Genomic DNA, 27,140 nt, shown 5'->3' with positions numbered 1-27,140 from the left:
CCGCTGCTCGCCAGAAGGTTCAGGCAGACAAGCATCGCAGGGCGGCTCCATCCTATGCTGTGGGGGACCGGGCTTGGCTTTCTACTCGCAATATTCGTCTTCGTGTGCCTTCTATGAAGTTGGCCCCTCGTTTTATTGGTCCTTTTCGTATCTTGCATGTGGTTAATCCTGTCTCGTATGCATTGGATCTTCCTAGGAATCTACGCATTCCTAACGTGTTTCATACCTCCTTGTTAAAACCCCTCCTGTGCAACCGTTATACTCGGCATGTCCCTCCTCCTCCTCCGGTTTCTGTGGAGGGCCATGAGGAATTTGAAGTGGCGGCTATAATTGACTCTCGTTTTCTTCGGGGTCGCCTCCAATATCTGGTACATTGGAAGGGCTATGGGTCTGAGGAACGCAGTTGGATTTCCGCTGGCGCTGTTCACGCTCCTCGCCTTGTGCGTTCTTTCCACGCTCGTTTTCCTGCCAGGCCTGCTCCTCCCCGCCCGGTGGGCGTGTCTTCAGGGGGGGGTACTGTAGCGGTACTTACCCTCTCCAGGGGCCGGCCGGGGTCCTCTCTTCTCGCCGCGCGCGGTCCTGCTCCTGCACGAGCCGCGCACGGCTCAGCCAACGATAAGATCAGTCAGGCGGGCAATGACCGCGAGAAGCGGTCACGTGTCCCGCCCGACACTAAGAGCGCGCCGCGCGTCTCGGGCGCGCTCTTAAAGGGACAGTGGGAGACTAAATTAGAATCAGTCTCCCATTGGCCCCTGTTATGCCACGTTCCCCATACACTCACGTTTTGGGGGCGTGGATATGACAGGGGCCAATCAAAGTGAACATTAGGGTATTTATACTCACCTGTTTCCTTTGCTCCTTGCCCTATCGTGGTTTCTGTCCAGTTCCCTTTAGTGCTTGTATCGTTCAGTTGGTTTTTTGGTGCTTGACCTTGGCTTTGTTCCTGACTCCGCTCTCTCTTTATCCTTGCTTGCTTATCCGCTGTTTTGTCCTCTGTGTACCAGTCCTCGGCTTGTTCTACGTTACGCTGTCTCTCAGTTCCCTTGACCTCGGCTTGTTCTAGACTCTGTCTTTCTTATACTCGTCCTAGTCCGGCCATTCTAAGGTCCGGTAAGACGAACCCTGGTTTCTTGTCTCTTGACTATCTGAACTATTCCTGCGTGTTGGGGTATATTACCGTGACAGGCACATGACTTCGGCCTCATTTGGAAGACAAGAGGATTTCTTACCACTGCCGGTACACCAGTCAAACACAGCTCTGCAATCAAGGAGCTAATGGATGCCCTCCTACTCCCTGAAGAAGTGGCCGTTTTGAAAGTCAAGGCACATGGGAAGTTGGATACAGATGAAGCAAAGGGCAACCATTTGGCTGACCAGGCTGCTAAGCAAGCAGCCAGAGATTTGCAGGAAGTGGATGAAGAAGTGTCCGGACAAGAAGAAGAAGTTCCTATTTTTACCTAGCAAACTCTTCCTACTGACCTAAGAATTTTGCGAGAACAGCAAGCTGCAATTACCCCCGAAGAAATCCAAAAATGGAAGAAGAAAGGAGCTGTCCTAAAGGACGGAATATACTACAACAACTTCAAATTCTGCCTTCCGAAAAATTTATATCCAGCAGTTGTCCAATGGGCACATGGACCTGCACATTTGTCAAAAGATCTAATGGCCGCCCTCATACAAAAGTATTATGAAGCACCTGGAATCACAACATTGATCAACAGCTTCTGCAGGGCCTGTGTCATTTGTGCAAAATGCAATCCAGGAAAACCAATCAAGGTGCCTTTAAAACACCTGGCAAAACCCATGTACCCATTCCAGAGAATTAAAATTGACCATATCCAAATGCCCAAGAGTGGGCCTCATGAATATGCACTAGTCATAGTGGACATGTTCTCAGGCTGGCCAGAGGCCTACCCAGTGGCCAATATCACTGCAAAAACAACCGCAAGACGCCTACTTACAGACATTGTATGTAGATTCGGACTTCCAGAAGTCATTGAAAGTGATCAGGGCCCAGCTTTTACAGCAACAGTGACTAAAGAAATTTGGACTGCTCTGGGGGTGACCCTAGCCTTTCACACCCCTTACTACCCACAAAGTAGTGGTAAAGTAGAGCGCATGAACGGCACTTTAAAAGCCAGAATGTTAAAAATGTCACAAGAAACAAAGATGCCCTGGCCAGAAAGCCTGTCAATAGCTTTATTCAGCGTTAGGCACACACCTAGAGGGAAGCACTCATTATCCCCATATGAGATTCTATTTGGGACAGCACCCAGACTAGGTTGTTATTATCTGCAACAGTTACAGCTTCAATCAGATGTTTTAGTAGACTATGTAACTGAACTTGCAAGTGCCTTAAACAAAATACATGCCCAAGTTTTCTCTTCAATTCCAGATCCCGATTTGGATACAGGTACCCACAACCTGCTTCCCGGAGATTGGGTTCTGGTCAAGAAATTTGTGCGGAAAAATACCCTGGAACCAAGATTTGACGGTCCATTCCAAGTTCTCTTGATCACCGCAACCTCCATCAAATTGGCCGGCAGGCCACATTGGATCCACGCTTCCCACTGCAAGAAGTCTCCTGCCCCAGAGGAAGCAGATACCGCACAACCATGTACCTCTGGTACATCATCTCCTTAATTAGTCTAATTAAGGCCCAGCAAGTAGCCATCACCAAAGATGTTAGTGGGTATACCTTCTGGTATAATTCATCATGTACCCACGTGGCTACTTATACCTTTGATTATTGTGACATCGTAGAATGCCCATTCCCTACATCACAAATTCAGAATATCTATAGAGATATCCCTCATGCAAAAGACCCATATGTTTGTGTAGTTGACAAACAATGGGGGCACAATTGTGACCATTGGGGGGCGGCATGATGGAATGCCGGGCCTGCCTGGGGTTACAAACCAAAAAGTGCCTTATCTAAAGTAGATGATCATGGTAGATCCCTTCTCCAGAGAATGACTTTGAGAAAGCCTTGGGGGTTACACCAATGAAATTAATCCTCAATATTGAGCATCCAAGTCCAACAGATGCAGACCAATATGTAATGGGAATGTATTGGAAAAAGGGTTCCTATCACAAGTTGGGGCATTTCTACCTCAAAGATTTGTGCAACTCTTCTGAGTGGCAAGGGGCCACCCATATGGTCCCTAATCCATTAAAACCACACATCCAGACCTTTCAAGACATGATGGCCATTGCTAACCCCACCTTTGAAGATACCATGGCCGCAGAGACAGGTTTTAATGATGTTAATCTATGGTTAGAATGGATGAAATATAATGCCAATAAGCATAACAAGACCGCATGCTATGTGTGTGGCGGTGCCCGGCCTCATCTGGGCACCGTGCCTTTAACCCTGCCAGTAGATATAGAAGAATGTGTTTTGAGTCTTTTTGCCTATCACTACGATTTCAACAGGTCCATATGTAAAGCATGGACAGTAGAGTATCCTCTTCTAACCAAGGATGTCAAACCCCCAGATGGTATTACAGTATATAAAGGTAATTACACTTGTTATGCTAATTATGATGGAATTGGTAGATTCTTGGGTAACTTCTCTAAGGGGTATTGTGCTACCTACAGAAATGTCTCCATGAACTTATTGCAGTTTCATACTAGGTCATTGGGGGATATTTACTGGTTGTGTGGGGATTTACAGCTAAGATCCAGAATGGACAAAGAATGGTGGGGGGAGTGTACTTTGGCTAAAGCCATCATGCCCATACACATTATCTCTGACACACACCCCAACACCCATGAGTCCAGCCACACTAAGGTTAAGCGCGAAGCCCCAGTAAAAGGAAGTTTTGATCCTCACATTTATATTGATGCCATTGGGGTGCCTAGGGGGGTGCCCAATGAGTTTAAAGCAAGAGATGAAGTTGCCGCAGGATTTGAATCACTTTTTACCATAGTTACCGCAAACAAGAATTTAAATTGGATAAACTACATTTATTATAACCAACAGCGCTTTGTTAATTATACCAGAGATGCCCTCCAGGGATTAGCCGAACAGTTGCAGGCCACATCCCAAATGGCCTTCCAGAATAGAATGGCCTTAGATATGATTCTAGCCGAAAAAGGAGGAGTATGTAAAATTTTGCCCGACACCATGACATGTTGTACCTACATCCCAGAAAACACAGGCCCCAATGGTAAAGTTACCTTAGTCATAGAAAAATTGAATGAGCTCTCTGAAGAGTTAAAAAGGAATTCTGGGATAAAAGATCCCTGGGAAAGATGGTTTGGTTGGATGACAGGATGGCAAAAGGCTTTAATGCATATTGGTATAGCAATACTAATTTTTCTTTTTATCTTTGCTCTTCTCTTTTGTTGTGTCCTCCCTTGTCTGAGAAAATCCCTCATGAAGACTGTTGACCAAGCGGCACCCACTTTCACACATCTCGAAGTTGATGACCAAGATTTCCAAGATCTCAACTCACCCTGTTTACCGCTGCAAACTATCCCTTTTGTTGATAAAGTGCGAGAATTCTAGGAAGGGACCAGCTTAGGGACAGCATCTGTCAGTGAATGGTAAAGGCCCCGTGTGGAGAAGTGGTGGGCAAGCCACCATGGGCCACCCATGGGAGTGAAGTGTTCGAGAGCCATACTGACGATGAGTTAGCCTATTAGGGTCAGAATTAGGGACAGAATTGCACTTTGCATTAACACCTAGCTAGCGGCCACGGGGTTTCTGTGCCTTTGGGCTAACACGTCTTCTGGTATTAACAAATAAAGTTTATCTCTTAGAATCTAACATTTCATAGGGGGGACTGATGTAGAATTATTAAAAATCTTTATTGAACTTGTATTGAATTGTTGTACTAATTCCATTTTAACCTCACACTGTGACAAATCCTCCATTTTGTCCTCATAACCTGACTTCTCCATTTTAAAACTACATTACATGACAGAATTTCCCAGCACATTTAATACAATGAACAGAGACTGTATTTTCTATAAAGACATGACTAACTCAGGAACTGCTGAATTTCCCTATAACTTGCAACAAAGTATAGCCAAGGCCATGAGAACACTGTACTAATGAAATGTTCTATTCATAAGAGAACCTTGCACCTGACCACAAGACCTGACATCACTGACTGTGTAAAATGACACTCAAGCCCCCCTTTCCACCGAGTAAACCTCATGCTAGGGAAGATGGCGCTTGAGCCCTCTGTCCCCACCCGTGTCCAGAACAATACCACCTATCGGTGGGTGGACACCTAGCTAACCACTTAGTTTTTGAGCCAATTAATTATATTGATAGGTGGACACTAACCCAGACACTTAACAATTAATCCAATTAATGATGTTTATTTACTGATATCTTGATAATCAATGATGACGCAAAATGCCTCTTAAAAGGGCCTGCGAGCCCGCTCTTGCTTCACTTGCCAATAAATTTCCTCTAAGTTATTTTAACCTGAACTCCGTGTGTCAGTCTGAATTACTTCAGCGTATATACGCAATTTAATTTTCTCTAATTTGGACAGGAACAGATAGACATTTAAACATCTTTGTTTATTGCTAAAAAATACCATAACACTATATATATATATATAATACAGTGTGTAATACAGAGCCATGCTATATATATATATAATACAGTGTGTAATACAGAGCCATGCTATATATATAATACAGTGTGTAATACAGAGCCATGCTATATATATATATAATACAGTGTGTAATACAGAGCCATGTTATATATATATATATATATAATACAGTGTGTAATACAGAGCCATGCTATATATATATATATAATACAGTGTGTAATACAGAGCCATGCTATATATATAATACAGTGTGTAATACAGAGCCATGCTATATATATATATATATATATATATATAATACAGTGTGTAATACAGAGCCATGCTATATATATATATAATACAGTGTGTAATACAGAGCCATGCTATATATATATATATAATACAGTGCGTAATACAGAGCCATGCTATATATATAATACAGTGTGTAATACAGAGCCATGCTATATATATATATAATACAGTGTGTAATACAGAGCCATGTTATATATATATATATATATATATATATATATATATATATATAATACAGTGTGTAATACAGAGCCATGCTATATATATATATATAATACAGTGTGTAATACAGAGCCATGCTATATATATAATACAGTGTGTAATACAGAGCCATGCTATATATATAATACAGTGTGTAATACAGAGCCATGCTATATATATAATACAGTGTGTAATACAGAGCCATGCTATATATATATAATACAGTGTGTAATACAGAGCCATGCTATATATATATATATAATACAGTGTGTAATACAGAGCCATGCTATATATAATACAGTGTGTAATACGGAGCAATGCTATATATATATAATACAGTGTGTAATACAGAGCCATGCTATATATATATATAATACAGTGTGTAATACAGAGCCATGCTATATATATATATTACAGTGTGTAATACAGAGCCATGCTATATATATAATACAGTGTGTAATACAGAGCCATGCTATATATATATATAATACAGTGTGTAATACAGAGCCATGTTATATATATATATATATATATAATACAGTGTGTAATACAGAGCCATGCTATATATATATATAATACAGTGTGTAATACAGAGCCATGCTATATATATAATACAGTGTGTAATACAGAGCCATGCTATATATATAATACAGTGTGTAATACAGAGCCATGCTATATATATAATACAGTGTGTAATACAGAGCCATGCTATATATATATAATACAGTGTGTAATACAGAGCCATGCTATATATATATATATAATACAGTGTGTAATACAGAGCCATGCTATATATAATACAGTGTGTAATACGGAGCAATGCTATATATATATAATACAGTGTGTAATACAGAGCCATGCTATATATATATATAATACAGTGTGTAATACAGAGCCATGCTATATATATATAATACAGTGTGTAATACAGAGCCATGCTATATATATAATACAGTGTGTAATACAGAGCCATGCTATATATATAATACAGTGTGTAATACAGAGCCATGCTATATATATAATACAGTGTGTAATACAGAGCCATGCTATATATATATAATACAGTGTGTAATACAGAGCCATGCTATATATATATATATATATAATACAGTGTGTAATACAGAGCCATGCTATATATAATACAGTGTGTAATACGGAGCAATGCTATATATATATAATACAGTGTGTAATACAGAGCCATGCTATATATATATATATAATACAGTGTGTAATACAGAGCCATGCTATATATATATAATACAGTGTGTAATACAGAGCCATGATATATATATATATATATATATATATATATATATATAATACAGTGTGTAATACAGAGCCATGATATATATATAATACAGTGTGTAATACAGAGCCATGATATATATATATAATACAGTGTGTAATACAGAGCCAGGCTATATATATATAATACAGTGTGTAATACAGAGCCATGCTATATATATAATACAGTGTGTAATACAGAGCCAGGCTATATATATATAATACAGTGTGTAATACAGAGCCATGCTATATATATAATACAGTGTGTAATACAGAGCCATGCTATATATATAATACAGTGTGTAATACAGAGCCATGCTATATATATAATACAGTGTGTAATACAGAGCCATGCTATATATATAATACAGTGTGTAATACAGAGCCATGCTATATATATATTACAGTGTGTAATACAGAGCCATGCTATATATATAATACAGTGTGTAATACAGAGCCATGCTATATATATATAATACAGTGTGTAATACAGAGCCATGCTATATATATATAATACAGTGTGTAATACAGAGCCATGCTATATATATATATAATACAGTGTGTAATACAGAGCCATGCTATATATATAATACAGTGTGTAATACAGAGCCATGCTATATATATATATAATACAGTGTGTAATACAGAGCCATGCTATATATATATATAATACAGTGTGTAATACAGAGCCATGCTATATATATATAATACAGTGTGTAATACAGAGCCATGCTATATATATATAATACAGTGTGTAATACAGAGCCATGCTATATATATATAATACAGTGTGTTATACAGAGCCATGCTATATATATATATAATACAGTGTGTAATACAGAGCCATGCTATATATATATATAATACAGTGTGTAATACAGAGCCATGCTATATATATATAATACAGTGTGTAATACAGAGCCATGCTATATATATATATAATACAGTGTGTTATACAGAGCCATGCTATATATATAATACAGTGTGTAATACAGAGCCATGCTATATATATATATAATACAGTGTGTAATACAGAGCCATGCTATATATATATATAATACAGTGTGTTATACAGAGCCATGCTATATATATAATACAGTGTGTAATACAGAGCCATGCTATATATATATATAATACAGTGTGTTATACAGAGCCATGCTATATATATATATATATAATACAGTGTGTTATACAGAGCCATGCTATATATATATATAATACAGTGTGTTATACAGAGCCATGCTATATATATATATATAATACAGTGTGTTATACAGAGCCATGCTATATATATAATACAGTGTGTAATACAGAGCCATGCTATATATATATATATAATACAGTGTGTAATACAGAGCCATGCTATATATATATATATAATACAGTGTGTAATACAGAGCCATGCTATATATATATATAATACAGTGTGTTATACAGAGCCATGCTATATATATATATAATACAGTGTGTAATACAGAGCCATGCTATATATATATATATTACAGTGTGTAATACAGAGCCATGCTATATATATATAATACAGTGTGTAATACAGAGCCATGCTATATATATATAATACAGTGTGTAATACAGAGCCATGCTATATATATATAATACAGTGTGTTATACAGAGCCATGCTATATATATATATAATACAGTGTGTAATACAGAGCCATGCTATATATATATAATACAGTGTGTTATACAGAGCCATGCTATATATATATATAATACAGTGTGTAATACAGAGCCATGCTATATATATATATAATACAGTGTGTAATACAGAGCCATGCTATATATATATATATAATACAGTGTGTTATACAGAGCCATGCTATATATATAATACAGTGTGTAATACAGAGCCATGCTATATATATATATATAATACAGTGTGTAATACAGAGCCATGCTATATATATATATATAATACAGTGTGTTATACAGAGCCATGCTATATATATATATAATACAGTGTGTAATACAGAGCCATGCTATATATATATATAATACAGTGTGTTATACAGAGCCATGCTATATATATATATATAATACAGTGTGTTATACAGAGCCATGCTATATATATAATACAGTGTGTAATACAGAGCCATGCTATATATATATATATATAATACAGTGTGTAATACAGAGCCATGCTATATATATATATATAATACAGTGTGTAATACAGAGCCATGCTATATATATATATAATACAGTGTGTTATACAGAGCCATGCTATATATATATATAATACAGTGTGTAATACAGAGCCATGCTATATATATATATATTACAGTGTGTAATACAGAGCCATGCTATATATATATAATACAGTGTGTAATACAGAGCCATGCTATATATATATAATACAGTGTGTAATACAGAGCCATGCTATATATATATATAATACAGTGTGTTATACAGAGCCATGCTATATATATATATATAATACAGTGTGTTATACAGAGCCATGCTATATATATAATACAGTGTGTAATACAGAGCCATGCTATATATATATATATATAATACAGTGTGTAATACAGAGCCATGCTATATATATATATATAATACAGTGTGTAATACAGAGCCATGCTATATATATATATAATACAGTGTGTTATACAGAGCCATGCTATATATATATATAATACAGTGTGTAATACAGAGCCATGCTATATATATATATATTACAGTGTGTAATACAGAGCCATGCTATATATATATAATACAGTGTGTAATACAGAGCCATGCTATATATATATAATACAGTGTGTAATACAGAGCCATGCTATATATATATATAATACAGTGTGTAATACAGAGCCATGCTATATATATATATAATACAGTGTGTAATACAGAGCCATGCTATATATATATAATACAGTGTGTAATACAGAGCCATGCTATATATATATATAATACAGTGTGTAATACAGAGCCATGCTATATATATATATAATACAGTGTGTAATACAGAGCCATGCTATATATATAATACAGTGTGTAATACAGAGCCATGCTATATATATAATACAGTGTGTAATACAGAGCCATGCTATATATATATAATACAGTGTGTTATACAGAGCCATGCTATATATATATATAATACAGTGTGTAATACAGAGCCATGCTATATATATATAATACAGTGTGTAATACAGAGCCAATACATTTATAATTGAGTGTGGTTGGAAAATAGTTCCGGCTCCCAGTGTGGGCGGAGGTGAGTGACAGTTGGTGCTCCGCCCCGTTATATAATCAGCCGCAGCCCTTGTTCTCTCCCCTTCCTGCAGCAACTGCCGGTGGAGACAGTGCGGACCCAGAGCTTCTCTGATACAAGGTACTACCTCCCCCCCATCCTAATACAGGGTACTACCTCCTCTCTCCCCCTATACAGGGTACCCCATACCATAATACAGGGACCCCCCCCATCCTTCTCTGATACAAGGTACTACCCCCCTCCTCCCCCTACCCTAATACAGGGTACCCCATCCTAATACAGGGTACTACCTCCTCTCTCCCCCTATACAGGGTACCCCATACCATAATACAGGGACCCCCCCCATCCTTCTCTGATACAAGGTACTACCTCTCCCCTACCCTAATACAGGGTACCCCATCCTAATACAGGGTACTACCTACCCTAATACAGGGTACTACCTCCCCCTACCCTAATACAGGTACCCCATCCTAATACAGGGTACTACCTGCCCCTACCCTAATACAGGGTACTACCTCCCCTTACCCTAATACAGGGTACTACCTCCCCTTACCCTAATACAGGGTACTACCTCCCCTTACCCTAATACAGGGTACTACCTCCCCTTACCCTAATACAGGGTACTACCTCCCCTTACCCTAATACAGGGTACTACCTCCCCTTACCCTAATACAGGGTACTATCTCCCCCCCCATCCTGCTCTGATACAAGGTAATCCCCCCACCCCTCTCCTAATACAGGGTACCCCATGCTAATACAGGGTATTACCTCCCCTCTGATACAAGGGACTAAAATCCCCCCCACCACACAATACAGGGTACTGCCCCCCTCTATCCTAATACATGGTACTACCCCCCCCCCCCCCCCATCCTGCTCTGATACAAGGTAAACCCCCTACCCTAATACAGGGTACCCCATTTTAATACATGGTACGAGTGGGGGCTCTGTGCGCGGTATTGGGGGGGCGGGGGGGCTCTGTGCGCGGTATAGGGGGGGCTCTGTGCCCGGTATAGGGGGGGCGGGGGGCTCTGTGCGCGGTATAGGGGGGGCTCTGGGCCCGGTATAGGGGGGGCGGGGGGCTCTGTGCGCGGTATAGGGGGGGCTTTCTGGGCCCGGTATAGGGGGGGCTCTGTGCCCGGTATAGGGGGGGCGGGGGGGCTCTGTGCGCGGTATAGGGGGGTTTCTGGACCCGGTATAGGGGGCGGGGTTACTGTGGCCCCTCCCCTGGAAGCTTCCAGAAGCCGGCTGTATGGGTGGGACCCACGTGGTGTGGGGCGCCGCCATTTTGATTGTTGTGCGTCACTTCCGGTAGTTGGGTCACCCTGCAGTAAGCGGGAGATGGTGTCCTGTACCCGGGCTGTATGATGGGGGGGGGGAGGGAGGGAGAGAGAGAGAATCAGGAAATGGCTGACTGTATACCAAGTGCCAGGTCACCCCTCCCTGGGAGTCTCATTATCCTCAGCCATAACCAGTAATGCTCTCTGTGCCCCCACACATCAAACTGCTATATTGATGCTCTGTCTGGGTGCTGGGTGGCACAGGGTGTCTGCTCCTAGCGCTATGTTGGTGCTGGGTGGCACAGGGTGTCTGCTACTAGCGCTATGTTGGTACTGGCTGGGTGCTGGGTGGCAAAGGTTTCTGCTACTAGCACTATATTGGTACTGGCTGGGTGGCACAGGGTTTGTGCTACTAGCGCCATGTTGGTACTGTCTGGATGCTGGGTGGCACAGGGCTTCTGCTACTAGCGCTATGTTGGTACTGGCCGGGTGGCATAGGGTTTCTGCTACTAGCGCTATATTGGTACTGGCCGGGTGGCACAGGGTTTCTGCTACTAGCGCTATGTTGGTACTGGCCGGGTGGCACAGGGTTTCTGCTACTAGCGCTATGTTGGTACTGGCCGGGTGGCATAGGGTTTCTGCTACTAGCGCTATATTGGTACTGGCCGGGGTGCATAGGGTTTCTGCTACTAGCGCTATGTTGGTACTGGCCGGGTGGCACAGGGTTTCTGCTACTAGCACTGGATGTATTCCTGCTGTTTGTTTGGATGCTGTGTAACTGACCTATATTTTGTTGTCCTTGTAGATGCCGGAAGAAATCCAACATGGCGAGGAGGAGGTGGAGACGTTTGCCTTCCAGGCTGAGATTGCACAGCTCATGTCACTGATTATTAACACCTTCTATTCCAACAAGGAAATATTCTTGCGAGAGCTGATCTCAAATGCCTCCGATGTAAGTGTCTGCCCCTGGCATTACCCTTCCTACCACTTCTTCCATTGCTTGATGTGTAGATTGTCTGTACCTTGCAGCAATTGTGAGCCTGCGCCTAAAGTGGAATGGTGGCCACAGCTAAACCAGGGGGTCTCAGGATGAGAGGCGCGTACAGCTTTATTATTTAATAAAGAATATCAAAGGGACACTATAGTCACCAGAACAACTACAGCTTATTGAATTTGTTCTGGTGAGTAGAATGATTTCCGTCAGGCTTTTTGCAGTAAATGCTTTCTTTTCAGAGAAAATGCAGTGTTTACATTACAGCCTAGTGATAACGTCACTGGCCACTCCCCAGATGGCTGTTAGAGATCCTTCCTGGGTCATGGCTGCCTAAAATGCATCCAAACATTCAGTATCTCCTTCCTCTGCATGCAGACACTGAACGTTCCTCATAGAGATTCATTGATTCAATTAATCTCTATGAGGAGATGCTGATTGGCTAGGGCTGTGTTTGAATCATGCTGGCTCTGCCCCTGATCTGACTCTTTGTCAGTCTCAGCCAATCCTATGGGGAAGCATTGTGATTGGATCAGGCTACCACTTCTGATGTCAGCAGACTGCCTCAGCAAAAAAACAAGCAAACAGCATGCAGAGTTACAGCGTCATTCTTGAATACAGTAAGATTTTGCTATATTTATGGAGGCTGGGGGCTAGATGGTGGTTTTAACACTATAGGGTCAGTAATACATGTTTGTGTTCCTGACCCTATAGTGATCTTTTAATGTTTAAAATTCATGTTTGTGGGTGTAACGAGTTTTCCTTTCAGTGCCGTTTGAACTTAATTTCCCATGGTTATCAGGCCTTAAGCGTGGCTGGGCTAAAGGTAGACTCCGTCATGTCGAATCACAGCTCCCATGATGCTTTGCCAGCCATTAGAATAGCTGCAGTTCCACGCCTGTGAATCCTTTGGCCTACGTGCTTGGTTAGCATTGCTAGCACGGTGCGTGTGGAGGACTGAGGCTGACCGGAGTACCTTGCCGCTGTTGTATAATCTAGAACCTTGTTGACACAAACTTTTCCAACTCCAATTTCTGAAGTGACGGCAAATAATCTTCCAGAGCACTGCCTTACTGGATGGCTCTCGCATTATTATCCGTAACATTTGAATTGTTGGAATTTAAACGTGATTTTAAAATAGACTGACACGGCCGAACTGAAACCATAGTTGACTTGGAGAATTTTCCTAGTTTTGCAAACGGCCTGAAACTTTAAACTCTCAACAATTGCCATGTTCGTGAATAAGCCTGTGTTAATGTTTTGAGGCATGGTGAGTTGCTGGGTCTAACTAGTGGCTTTCTTTCAGGCTCTGGATAAAATCCGCTACGAGAGTCTCACTGATCCATCCAAGCTGGACACTGGTAAAGATCTGAAAATAGACATCATCCCCAACCGGCAGGAACGCACTCTGACTATTATTGACACCGGGATTGGCATGACAAAGGCTGATTTGATCAACAACCTGGGAACAATTGCCAAATCTGGAACCAAAGCTTTCATGGAGGCCCTGCAGGTAAGCGATCCATCCCCGGGAATCCAAGTCAATAAATCTGTTATAAACTGGGTCCATATACCTAGCGAGGGGAAACTCCCAAAGGAATGGCATAAGATATCCGCTCCAGATAATGGTCCGTTCATGGGCATAAAATGTTCATTAATGGAGAAAAGTCAAATTTGTTTTTAATTGTTTGGATAATTTCATGGTGGTGAACATACGTCTTATCAGATTTTTATGACTGATACGGATACAACTTCATGTCAGCTTTTCTCTACATGGATTTTAAGTGGTTGAGGTCTCTTTATATCCTGGTCGATTAGTTAACCTAAAGCTACTGCTTATGGCATTCTCCTTGGCCCCTGGTGCGTTGGGTAACCCCAGTCTAGTGGCTGTGCCCATAGTGACTCTGTTCTTCTCCCAGGCTGGAGCAGATATCTCCATGATCGGGCAGTTTGGTGTTGGCTTCTACTCTGCCTACCTGGTGGCTGAGAAGGTTTCGGTGATCACCAAACACTATGATGATGAGCAGTATGCTTGGGAATCCTCGGCTGGTGGCTCTTTCACAGTAAAAGTAGACAATGGTAAGTGCTCCTGGCAGAATATAGTGCACTGTAAATTAGTGTGTGATCCTGGAAGTCATTTCGTTTTGCAGGGATTTTTACATAGGCTGACCTTGATGGACGCATTAGCCCTCTGATTAGAAATGATATCCCTGTATGTTATGTCTTTGCAAGTATTCATCCAGTTGCTGTTTAAATATCTGTATAGACTCTGATAAAACCACCTCTTCAGGCAGAGAATTCCATATCCTTATTGCTCTTACTGTAAAAAATGTTTTCCTTGGTCTTAGATTAAATCTCCTTTCTCCCAGTCTAAATAACCTCATGTACTATGTATAGCCCTGTTTATGAATAATTTCCAGACAATGGTTAGTATATAATGTGATCATCCCCCTCTCAGGTAAAGGTTTTCTAAATTAAACCTATTTAAATTTAACCAACCTTCATAACTCTTTTCCATTACCATTATTTTTGTAGCCCAATCCTGATCTGCTCTCTCTCTCTCTCTCTCTCTCCAGGTGAACCCATCGGACGCGGCACCAAGGTCATCCTACATTTGAAGGAGGACCAGACTGAGTATCTGGAGGAGAAACGAGTGAAGGAAGTAGTTAAGAAACACTCTCAATTCATCGGATACCCAATCACCCTCTATGTGAGTCTTAAGTGAAAGCAGGGAGGAACCTTTAGTTGCAGAATTGTATGAACTGGGTTCTAATTAATGCGGCATAGGCTAAGGCCGAACCAGTGTGAACAAGCTGCTTTGAACTACTCATTATGTCTTTTAAAAGGGGTTTAAACCCTATTTCAGGGGTAGCTTAAATAAAAACGCTCGGTTTATTTAGTGATCTTGTTTGACTTACTGGATATTAAACTGATTTTGTTCACCCTCAGCTTGAGAAGGAGCGAGAGAAGGAGATCAGCGATGATGAGGCTGAGGAGGAGAAGGAGGAAGAGAAGAAAGATGAGGAGGACGGAGAGGACAAACCCAAGATAGAGGATGTGGGATCAGATGAAGAAGAGGAGGGAAAAGACAAAAAGAAGAAAACAAAGAAAATCAAAGAAAAATACATTGACCAGGAGGAGCTGAACAAGACCAAACCCATCTGGACACGTAACCCTGACGATATCAGCCAGGAGGAGTATGGAGAGTTCTACAAGAGCTTGACAAATGACTGGGAGGACCACTTGGCTGTTAAGGTAAGATTTGTTCTGTTTGAGTAGAGGAGAGGGATTGACCATGGATTGAAGGCCTAATGTTATGCTCTGTCTGCAGCACTTCTCCGTAGAAGGCCAGCTGGAGTTCCGGGCCCTGCTATTCATTCCCCGACGGGCTCCATTTGACCTGTTTGAGAACAAGAAGAAGAAGAATAACATTAAGCTATATGTGCGCAGAGTGTTCATCATGGACAGCTGTGATGAGCTGATCCCGGAATACCTGAGTAAGTGGGCACTATAAAAGTTCTTGCCTTTAGGATGGAGGCATTAGGTTCCTACTGGTTGTCCCTGCAGTTCCCATAATCTGCAGTGTCATTTATTTCCCGTGCCTGCAAGAGCTGTTGTGATTTATTGAATGTCTCGCTCTCTTTATCTGGCAGACTTTATCCGCGGTGTGGTGGATTCTGAGGACTTGCCGTTGAACATTTCCAGAGAGATGCTGCAACAGAGTAAGATCTTGAAGGTAATCCGCAAGAACATTGTGAAGAAATGCATGGAGCTCTTCACAGAGTTGGCCGAAGACAAGGACAACTACAAGAAGTTCTATGAAGCATTTTCCAAGAACCTAAAGGTGAGTGGAAACTGGATGTGGGATCCGGGTACGGAGTGCTGGAGTAGGCTGGATCTCTATACTGTAATCATTCTCACAACCTCCCACAGTATTATTACTGGCATTTATAAAGCGCCAACATATTCCGAAGCGCTGTACAACAGGTAGAGGGCCCTGCCTGTGAGCCTTACTCCCCTCCATTTACCCAGCTAGACCTGGCTTGTACCTGCTCTGGGATTTGTGAGGGGGGTACATGCATGCATGGTGGTCCTACACCAGAGTCCAATAAGAAGTATCTTAATGCTATATCCAGAGTCTGTGGGGTGGATTGCGGGTCCAGTGGCGAATGCAGGGCTGTTAACAGAACTTTATATTGATTTCCTTTTTGGGTTCTGTCATTTTGAGTGTTAATGTTTCACATATTACCCCCCACAGCTTGGCATCCACGAGGACTCCACAAACCGGAAGAAGCTGTCTGAACTCCTGCGGTACCACACTTCCCAGACTGGAGATGAGATGGCATCTCTGACCGAATATGTGTCCCGCATGAAGGAAAACCAGAAGAGCATCTATTACATCACTGGTGAGTGTCCTGCAAATCAGTCCTTTTAACTCCCCGGGGGCTCTGCCTGGAAGCGAGGGCAGGGGTTTGCTCTGTTGCAGAGGAACACCCGACTGTCATAGATAATCAGTAATGTAGTTCTAGGATGATTCTGGAATTAATTCCTTGGTTTCTGATCCCTCCGGGTCGGTGTGTGAAGTGGATGAATTTCCCTTGAATGGATTACAAGGAATTCTTCTAAAATCACTCCCTTAAATTGTAGAAAGGGGAGTTCTCTACTCCCCGCCAGTGCTTTGTCCTTATTTACTTTCCCACGGCTAGCAAACACTGCAACATAGCCAGAGTGCTGCTTTGTGTCTAACTGAAATGCTGGTCTGTAGGTGAGAGCAAGGAGCAGGTGGCAAACTCTGCCTTTGTGGAACGTGTGAGGAAGCGTGGCTTTGAAGTGGTCTACATGACAGAGCCCATTGACGAGTACTGTGTCCAGCAACTCAAGGAGTTTGATGGCAAAACCCTGGTGTCTGTCACAAAGGAAGGTCTAGAGCTGCCAGAAGATGAGGATGAGAAGAAGATGATGGAGGAGAACAAGTCAAAATTTGAGAGTCTGTGCAAGCTAATGAAGGAGATCTTGGACAAGAAGGTTGAGAAGGTAAGGGAACCTTTTAATATTGTAATGCGGAGCACATATGGACATATTGACACAGGTTAATGAATATTTCATTGTAAAAACTCTGCTGCAAAATGAAATCTAAATTGTAAAACGCACTGAAATCTCACTTTAAGGGACGCTGTAGGCACCCAGTCCGATTCAGCTCATTGAAGTAGTCTTGGTGCAGTGCTGCAATGTAAACACCATTCCATAGAAACTCGAGGTTTACATTGCAGCTCTGTGGCTGTCTAGCAGATTCTGGTAAGTTGCTGAAGGTTTTTAACCCTTTCTGCCCTGTGGAAGGTGGTGGCTATTAACCCTATAGTGACAGGTAAACTGCCTTATTTTCCTGGCACTATAGGGTCCCATTTAGTGAAAAATGTTCAAATGTCTAAACTGGAGAAACCAAGTCAGTTCTGGCCTTAAACTTGAAATTACTTCAATTGTCACTTGCATAAAGAGCCCTGTGAGGCTGACATAGCAGAGCTGTGACTAAAGTGTGCTGCTTTTATTGCCTGAAATGTGGGGATGGAGAACCCACCTCTGCAGGGACCTGCCTGGCCATTAATAAGGATTTGTCACACTGGCAGTGTCTTATGGCAGGATTCATACTATCCCACACCCATGGCAAAACACTACTTCCTTTTTAACTGTAGCTTCCCAAGGGGCTTCTCAGATGTCCCCCTTCAAAATGGTCAATAGAGTGTAAAAATAAAAAAAGCGATACAGCTGTGAATCTGCATGAAAACAATTTAGTGTAATACAGTTAATGCACTCCACAGGATTGAATGGCTTTGACGTGCTTATAAATATCTTCCTCCAGGCTAGGGACCTCCCCTTCCAAACTCCCTGCTTCCTCCAGGCTAGGGACCTCCCCTTCCAAACTCCCTGCTTCCTCCAGGCTAGGGACCTCCCCTTCCAAACTCCCTGCTTCCTCCAGGCTAGGGACCTCCCCTTCCAAACTCCCTGCTTCCTCCCGGCTAGGGACCTCCCCTTCCAAACTCCCTGCTTCCTCCAGGCTAGGGACCTCCCCTTCCAAACTCCCTGCTTCCTCCCGGCTAGGGACCTCCCCTTCCAAACTCCCTGCTTCCTCCCGGCTAGGGACCTCCCCTTCCAAACTCCCTGCTTCCTCCCGGCTAGGGACCTCCCCTTCCAAACTCCCTGCTTCCTCCAGGCTAGGGACCTCCCCTTCCAAACTCCCTGCTTCCTCCAGGCTAGGGACAAGTTGGTCAATACTTCAGGTGAGTACACACTTATTCCATACTATGGATCAAAGTAATACTGCACTTACGGATATCCTGGGGCTGGCTACTGTAATAGTTAAACAAAACCTGTGGTCCAGGCACTCAATGGTTAATTATGCAGCAGATTTATTTGCAAAAAGTGCAATGTTTCAATCAAGCTTGAGAAAGATCTCTTGGGAGATCGAAGCATTACCCTTCCAAATACATTGACATAATTGACCCTTAAGTGCCTGGACCACAGATTTTGTTCAACTATTCCATGTTCTGGACTTCCTCAGGACAAACTCCTGCAAATATTTTGCCTAGTTCCCTCCTTTCATAGAGTTGGTCCTTTCGTCATCCTTTAAGTGGATGTAATCTTGAATTCCATCCAATCAGGTCCTGACCTCGCAGCACGCCTCCTCAGTCAGAACTAATCGTGTCCTGTGACACTTTGTGAACCTAGTGATTTTTTGATTTTTTTTTCTTATCCTTCACAATGCACATGTACTACTAATTGCATTGTATGTATAATTTTATAACCTGATGTCAGCTGCCATAGAATTTCCCTTTTATACAAAAAATACACAATATACACATACATGTGTGTTTAGTTTGTGAATCCAGTGGGTTCCATTTGTGCCAATCTTTTATCCTGGTCTCACCCCTCTCCAATGGTCCATGACTTTTTCAATACCTATAAAACTGAACAATGACCGATGTCTTTCTGAAAGTTCACAGCTGTATCTCCGTTGTTTACATTGTATAGTCTATCGCAGGATAATGTATGGCTTTTTGTATGTTGCAGGTTACTGTATCAAACCGTCTGGTGTCCTCTCCATGCTGCATTGTGACCAGCACATACGGCTGGACCGCCAACATGGAGCGTATCATGAAGGCACAGGCTCTGCGTGACAACTCCACCATGGGATACATGATGGCTAAGAAACACTTGGAGATAAACCCAGAACACCCAATTGTGGAGACATTGAGGCAGAAAGCAGAATCTGACAAGAATGACAAGGCAGTGAAGGATCTGGTGGTTCTTCTCTTTGAAACTGCTCTGTTGTCGTCTGGCTTCTCTCTTGACGATCCTCAGACACACTCCAACCGTATCTACAGAATGATCAAACTTGGTTTGGGTGAGTTTACCAACTCTAGTCTGCATTGTGTATTGGTCATGGCAGGATTTTAGAACTAAACAGTGTCTATAATGTGTATACATTTAATCGTAGTAAATTAGCCTGAAGTCTTGTTCTCTAACACATCTCCTGCCTGTTCCTTGTTTGGTATTCTTGCTGTTTAGTATAGCCCAAGCTGTTCTTTGAATTCTGTTAGGTGTTAGTCATCGCAGCAGTCCTCCTTCTAATTCCATCACCCATCTGTCATTGCAGGTATCGATGAGGATGAAGCCGCAGTGGAAGAAAGTTCGCCATCCGTCCCTGATGACATCCCACCTCTGGAAGGTGAAGAGGACGCATCTCGCATGGAGGAAGTGGATTAATCTGCCCCTCGTTTCACATAGCACTAGCTAGCTCCCCACCCCATGTGTCCCCAGTGGAGGTGTTTGGACAGGAATTCCTCCCTGGGGATATAGACTGTAATGGCATTTATTACCAGGGATCTGCTCTCCTTCCCAAAGTCCCCTGGGAAGAAGTCTAAGCTTCAAGACAAATTGCTGCTGACTCAACCATTTTGTTTTTCTTCCCTCCTCACTGTTCTCTTGGCTGTGTTCTAGTCTGTGGCTTCATTATGGCGATGTTAGATGTTCCTTTCAGGCTCTCTAGCACAAGGGAAACTCAAAGCTGTATAATTTACCATCTTCTAGATTGTCTGGGCCGACTGACACTTCTATGTACCTATCCCCCTATCTGAGGCCTCCCAGCCTAGGTTGTACATCCAAGAGATGGGGGGCTAAGGCTCTCCTGCCCGTTGTAAAAGACCCAGAAATCTCCCTGCGGAGAGTGGTATTGTGTTTGTCTGCAGAACTGTTTGTTTTGGTTCTTGTTGTAAAACTTGATGTTATGCAAGATAAAGTTCTGGTTTTACACTGAAATAATGTGGCTTGGTGTGATGGACATGACTTATTGTGGGCCGTCTCTTTATTTGTAAGTACTGCCCATAAAGGGAGAACCATGGCTCAGTGAACGGATTGTAGGTTTTACAATAAATGCGAACACCTCTATTTAAAAACAGACATAAATTGAGATTTCAAGTTTCTGATTTATTTTATTTTTTTCCTTGTGTGAGCTGCGGTTAATAGAGGCAAAAAGCAGTGTTGATGGTGGGTAAATGTGGAGCACCGTTCCAGTACTGCCGAGACAATTGCCAGTTTCCATCACCGAGCTTTTCTGGCTGTAGTGCTGGGGTGACATTGCTATTATGAATCAGCCGTAGGATGGATCGGTAGCTTCTCTGCAAACAAGATCACTAGCCCAGCATCCTGTTGCTGAAGCGAGGGGAACATGTTTGCTAAATAAACATGATTCTAGAAGCGTATGGACATAATCTGGTTATTGTCCTCTGCATCTATATCATTACAAGCTGTGGCCAGGATTTTTCTTGCATCCTGCGCAGATCTCGATTTTTATTTTAAGTGGGTTTTAGGCCTACTGAGTTTTGTGGTTATTGGCAAAAGGCTTTCTCCACTTTAAATGATTTATTAACCCCTTCACTCCTAAACATTTGAAAAGAATAATGTGCCAGTTTGTAGAACGGGTCGCTCTATACAGCACGAATACTTCCCATGGCGAGCTCTTCACGTGTCAACACATTCAGACATTCCACAGGGTTGTCTCCGTGAAGGAATAGTGGGGAAGATAACGGGTTAAAACCAGTGATATTTGTTTGATAAGTGCTACACAGTGGGTTTTTTTTTTTATTTCATTTCCCCAGGAATAGCCACCTGTATTTACTCTGAAATGTAGTAGGCAATATTAAATGTTAAGGATTTATCAAACACGTTCTCAGAACGAATAAAGGTTATATTCTTTTTGAATCAGGCATAAACTACAACCATGATGAATCTTTAGATCTGGCCACAGTAGCAGTAAGTGGCTATTTGTAAGGAGTGTATGCTGTTCCTGAGCTGCCAGCACAAAGTAATGTAAGACGTGTTGAACGACCGGTCACTGCTTATTCTCCCATAAACGAACACCTGTTGGTTACGTAGATTTATATAATGGGGCAAGCACTGTAACACGAGTCTTGTAGGCACCTGTACAGGTCGGTGTGATATTGTGCAGGAATGAAGCCATTGCTTATCTTTCAATGAAGGAGCATCATGTGACTAACAGAGCCCCCTTACATAGATCTATAGTAAACCGATCACAACTTACTGCTGTCTTTGGGAGCTCGCCATCTGAAGTGTTTGCATCCATTTCTAGCTGCCATCTTGGTGACATGATTTTTTATTTTTTTATATATATTTAGGTTTTTCCTCAAACCCCAAATGCTGTTTTGTTTTTAATATAATATACTGTGTATTTTGTGGAGCATGTCTTCATCCAGGAGTTTGGGACTGTTCCCCCGGCTGGAGCTCTGGTCTAAAGTGGACACTGGTATAGGTAAGTGCTCCTACTGCCCTCACAAGGCCAACGTTATTTCAAGGCTCTATGCTAGAAACGTGCAATACAGATTTCTTATATCCCCAGGCCTGACAGCACGTTCTAGCATATTGTAGTGTTTATGGTGCAAGGAGACTTGGCACTTTTTGTTTTTTCATCCAAACGGTTTTTGCTCGTTGAAATATTTTTTCCCAGATGTACCCTGGAGCACGTAGGGTTAATTATTTATTTAATAAAAGTTCTCCATTTCCTGAAACCTGAGTGGTTTGTTTTATTGTCACATGGTGTGGATGACCGCGGGAAGTAACGTGGCTGTGTGTAGATACTATGCTGGTGTGTTTGCTGAAGATTGCTAAAATCTGTTTTTCAATTGTTAAGGCTCAATGTATAGACTAAATTTTACTCTGTAAAATGGTCCTGAGATGTTACATGACAGGCCCATTTTAAAGGGGAACCTAGTGGAGCAGTAGTACTACGGTAAGGGCACTGTAACGGATAACTTGGCACTCCAACTGGGTACCTCCGTTGAAGGATGCTCCTAGCGCTTTCTGAGGGCTCCAAGCACTCTAGCTGACACCATAACCACTGTTGACTCCTTGAGAGAGCAAGACAGGAACAAACTCTTAAAAGAGCTTAGAAGTGATTAGCTAAGTATATCTAGAGAGTATGCAGAGCATAGCAATCCCTTGTAGTGATATAGCAATTCCCCCAATAAGAGACAGAACTCTGGATTGAGGGTGAAGAAGAACTCTGGTTTAATGACACACACTCTGCTTTTATGCAATTCTCCCATGCAAGGGAGACTCCCACAGACAATTATACATTAGCCAATCAAACAATGGTTACATCCCACACATCTCCTCCCCTTAGCCTGAGAGGTAACACACTTAGCCGTACAGTTTAAAACATACTTTTTACCCAACTTTCATAACTCTCAAACTATGTATGCGATATTAATAAAAAACACATATTAATAATCAGCATACTTTACTTACACACATATCCAAAATTCAGCTAATTCCATACAGGGGTTAAAGAGTTAGCTGGAAGTCCTTTATGACCGACCGCAAGCACATTTCCCTGCCCAAAACAGATCCACAGATTCAGGCTGTCCAGTCGGTCTATTTCATGCAGAAAAAAAATTACTAAGTCCCATTCAAACATGCGTTTTGAATCTCTGTGGCTGAAAACTCAGTGTAGGAGAAGGTAAGGGTCAGCGGTGTTCGTTGACATGTGTAGCCAATTTCAGTTCCATGGACTTGGCTACACATACCGCTGACCTCGTTCGAATTAACAAAGATGGCTGCTGCCACATGTTCATTTGTCGAAGGGTGGCCACTTTGGCTGTATCTGAAGTGCCAATTTAAAGTTGCAACACTGCTCCAAAGTAATTAAAGGGCCAGAAACAGCATTATAAAAATCCATAAGCCCCAACTCAGTTCCTTAAAGGGCAATACATCCCAGGGCCATAGTCGTAGGGCAGGAGGCTGGCAAACAGGCCCCTCCAAAAACCAGTGGCGAGCTTACTTTTGCCACAGGCACTAAAATGAATATTAATGTTTAACTCTACAGGGTTTAACCCCTTCAGGACCGCTGACGGTTCAGGACCGTCAGCGGTAAAACGTGCGTTTGGACCGCTGACGGTCCTGAACCGTCATAACGGTTTTGGGCTACTTACCTGATCGCCGTCAGTCCCACGGCGGCGATCAGCTCTCCTCCCGGTCCAGGGGGACTGCCTGTCTGCCCGGGCAGTCCCCCCTCGGCAGATCAGGACCCCACGGCCATGTGATCACTCGATCACATGACCGCAATAGGGGTCTTTGTATCTGCCTGCAGGGGGACTGTCTGTGCTGACAGGCAGTCTCCCTGCAAGTGTAAAATCATAAAATAAAGTTAAAAAAAAACAATCAGTGTAAAAAAAATTATAATATGTGTATATATACATGTATTATATCTATATATATCATATATAATGTCACACTAAGTGTATTTTTATATTTATATATACGTATATTAATATAAAAATACACTTATATTTAAATTACACACGAATATATACAATATATATATATTATAAAATACAAATAATGTTAATAAAAATAAATAACAAAAAATAAAAATTTTTAATAATTAAAAAAAAATTATATATATATTCAATTTTATTCTAACAGTATTTTGATATTGATATATATTTATATCAAAATACACTTAGAATGTAATGATATATATATCTATGTATAAATAAAAATAATACGAAATATACATATGTCCACATACAAAATTACATTAATAATTTCATAAATATACACGTAGACGTCAAATATATAAATATGTATATATATTAAAATTCTACGTGCATATTTATGTAATATTTTTACCTAATTAAGTAATTTTAATGATTGCAATTTGAGGGACCTGCCTGCCAACCCAGGCCAAAAGTCCAGATAATTTAATTTGCTAGCACTGTGCTTAACCCTGTAACTTTCTATGACACCCTAAATCCTGTACATGGGGGTACTGTTTTACTCGGGAGACTTCGCTGAACACAAATATTAGTGTTTCAAAACAGTAAAACATATCACAGCGATGATATTGTCAGTGAAAGTGAAGTTTTTTGCATTTTTCACACACAAACAGCTCTTTCACTGAGGATATTATTGCTGTGATATATTTTACTGTTCTGATACACTGATATTTGTGTTCAGCGAAGTCTCCTGAGTATAACAGTACCCCACATGTAGAGGTTTTATAGTGTTTGTGAAAGTTACAGGGTCAAATATAAGGCTTGATTTTACTTTTTTTTTTTTTTTATTGAAATTTGTCAGATTGGTTAGGTTGCCTTTGACAGCGTATGGTAGCCAAGGAATGAGAATTAGCCCCATGATGGCATACCATTTACAAAAGAAGACAACCCAAGGTATTGCAAATGGGGTATGTTCAGCCTTTTTTAGTAGCCACTTAGTCACAAACACCGGCCAAAGTTAGCGGTTTTTGCATTTTTAACACACAAACAAATATAAATGCTAACTTTGGCCAGTGTTTGTGACTAGGTGGCTACTAAAAAAGACTGGACATACCCCATTTTAAATACCCTGGGTTGTCTACTTTAAAAAATATGTACATGTTAGGTGTGTTTCGGGGATTTATGACAGATAACGGTGTAACAATGTCACTATTGATACATTTAAAATATATATATATTGAAACAGCAATTTCCTACTTGTATTTATAGGCCTATAACTTGCAAAAAAAGCAATAAAGCATGTAAACACTGGGTGTTTTTAAACTCGGGACAAAATTTTGAATCTATTTAGCAGTTTTTTTCATTAGCTTTTGTAGATAAGTAAAAGATTTTTCAAGTAAAAATCCAAAAACATTTTTATTTTTTTATTTTTCACCATATTTCATTTTTTTTAAATACAATATATGACATAATATAAATACTGGTATGTAAAGAAAGCCCTTCTTGTCGTGAAAAAAACAATATATAACTTGTATGGGAACCGTAAATGAGAGAGCGGAAAATTACAGCTAAACACAAACACCACAAAAGTGTTAAAACTGCTCTGGTCCTTAACGTACAAACATCGCAAAAACAGGCCGGTCCTGAAGGGGTTAAAGGAACACTATAGTCACCTAAACTACTTTAGCTAAATAAAGCAGTTTTAGTGTATAGATCATTCCCCTGCAATTTCAGTCATTTAGGAGTTAAACCCTTTGTTTCTGTTTATGCAGCCCTAGCCACACCTCCCCTGGCTATGATTGACAGAGCCTGCATGAAAACTAAAACTGGTTTCACTTTCAAACAGATGTAATTTACCTTAAATAATTGTATCTCAATCTCTAAATTGAACTTTAATCACATACAGGAAGCTCTTGCAGGGTCTAGCAAGCTATTAACATAGCAGGGGATAAGAGAATCTTAATTAAACAGAACTTGCAATAAAGAAAGCCTATATAGGGCTCTCTTTACAGGAAGTGTTTATGGAAGGCTGTGCAAGTCACATGCAGGGAGGTGTGACTAGGGTTCATAAACAAAGGGATTTAACTCCTAAATGGCAGAGGATTGAGCAGTGAGGCTGCAGGGGCATGTTCTATACACCAAAACTGCTTCATTAAGCTAAAGTTGTTCAGGTGACCATAGTGTCCCTTTAATAAAAAGAATGGAACACATTTCTCACAAGTGTCCCCATTTAGGATGACAGTCCCTAATTTGTGCTCAGATCGCTCTCCCTCTTTTCTAAGAGCTCCATGTTGGTGTGTCTGTGTATAACAGAGCTCCACAGCAATAATACTCCCAGTATTGTCTTTAAATTACAATAAATGTGTTTAGAATTAGTCTGACTACATAAGATCTATTCTTGTTAGAAATTACATTTTAGTTCTAGAATAGGAAGTAATCTTAAATTTCTAAGAACTGCTTTGCCCCTACCCACAATCAGAACAGCTCAGCCACTG

At 41.2% G+C, this 27,140-nt stretch overlaps 1 protein-coding gene and 1 non-coding gene across 2 annotated transcripts; both read left to right on the top strand.

Moving 5' to 3' along the window:
• The first annotated feature begins 10,634 nt into the window (after positions 1–10,634).
• On the top strand, positions 10,635–21,319 carry HSP90AB1 (heat shock protein 90 alpha family class B member 1). Its single transcript, XM_063444153.1, has 12 exons — positions 10,635–10,711; positions 12,674–12,820; positions 14,166–14,372; positions 14,779–14,938; positions 15,436–15,569; positions 15,809–16,114; positions 16,191–16,356; positions 16,513–16,703; positions 17,118–17,265; positions 17,625–17,893; positions 19,925–20,258; positions 20,511–21,319. The coding sequence occupies exons 2-12, from the start codon at positions 12,674–12,676 to the stop codon at positions 20,618–20,620; spliced, it is 2,172 nt and encodes a 723-aa protein (XP_063300223.1). The 5' UTR covers positions 10,635–10,711; the 3' UTR covers positions 20,621–21,319.
• A 212-nt stretch (positions 21,320–21,531) lies between these two features.
• On the top strand, positions 21,532–21,661 carry LOC134593884 (small nucleolar RNA SNORA66). The gene has a single exon (XR_010090296.1). It is a non-coding gene; the product is annotated as a small nucleolar RNA SNORA66 (small nucleolar RNA).
• Positions 21,662–27,140: the final 5,479 nt, after the last annotated feature.

The sequence above is a fragment of the Pelobates fuscus genome, chromosome 2 (assembly GCF_036172605.1).
Source record: "Pelobates fuscus isolate aPelFus1 chromosome 2, aPelFus1.pri, whole genome shotgun sequence".
NCBI classification, from domain to species: domain Eukaryota; kingdom Metazoa; phylum Chordata; class Amphibia; order Anura; family Pelobatidae; genus Pelobates; species Pelobates fuscus.
The sequence above is the reverse complement of the archived record's forward strand: the minus strand, read 5'-3'. Positions and strand labels throughout refer to the sequence as shown.

Coding starts and splice junctions, on each gene's coding strand:
- HSP90AB1 (XM_063444153.1), top strand. CDS start 12,674: ATGCCGGAAGAAATCCAACATGGCGAGGAGGAGGTGGAGACGTTTGCC. Junction 16,357..16,512: donor GCTGATCCCGGAATACCTGA/GTAAGTGGGCAC, acceptor TTTATCTGGCAG/ACTTTATCCGCGGTGTGGTG. Junction 17,894..19,924: donor TGGACAAGAAGGTTGAGAAG/GTAAGGGAACCT, acceptor TGTATGTTGCAG/GTTACTGTATCAAACCGTCT.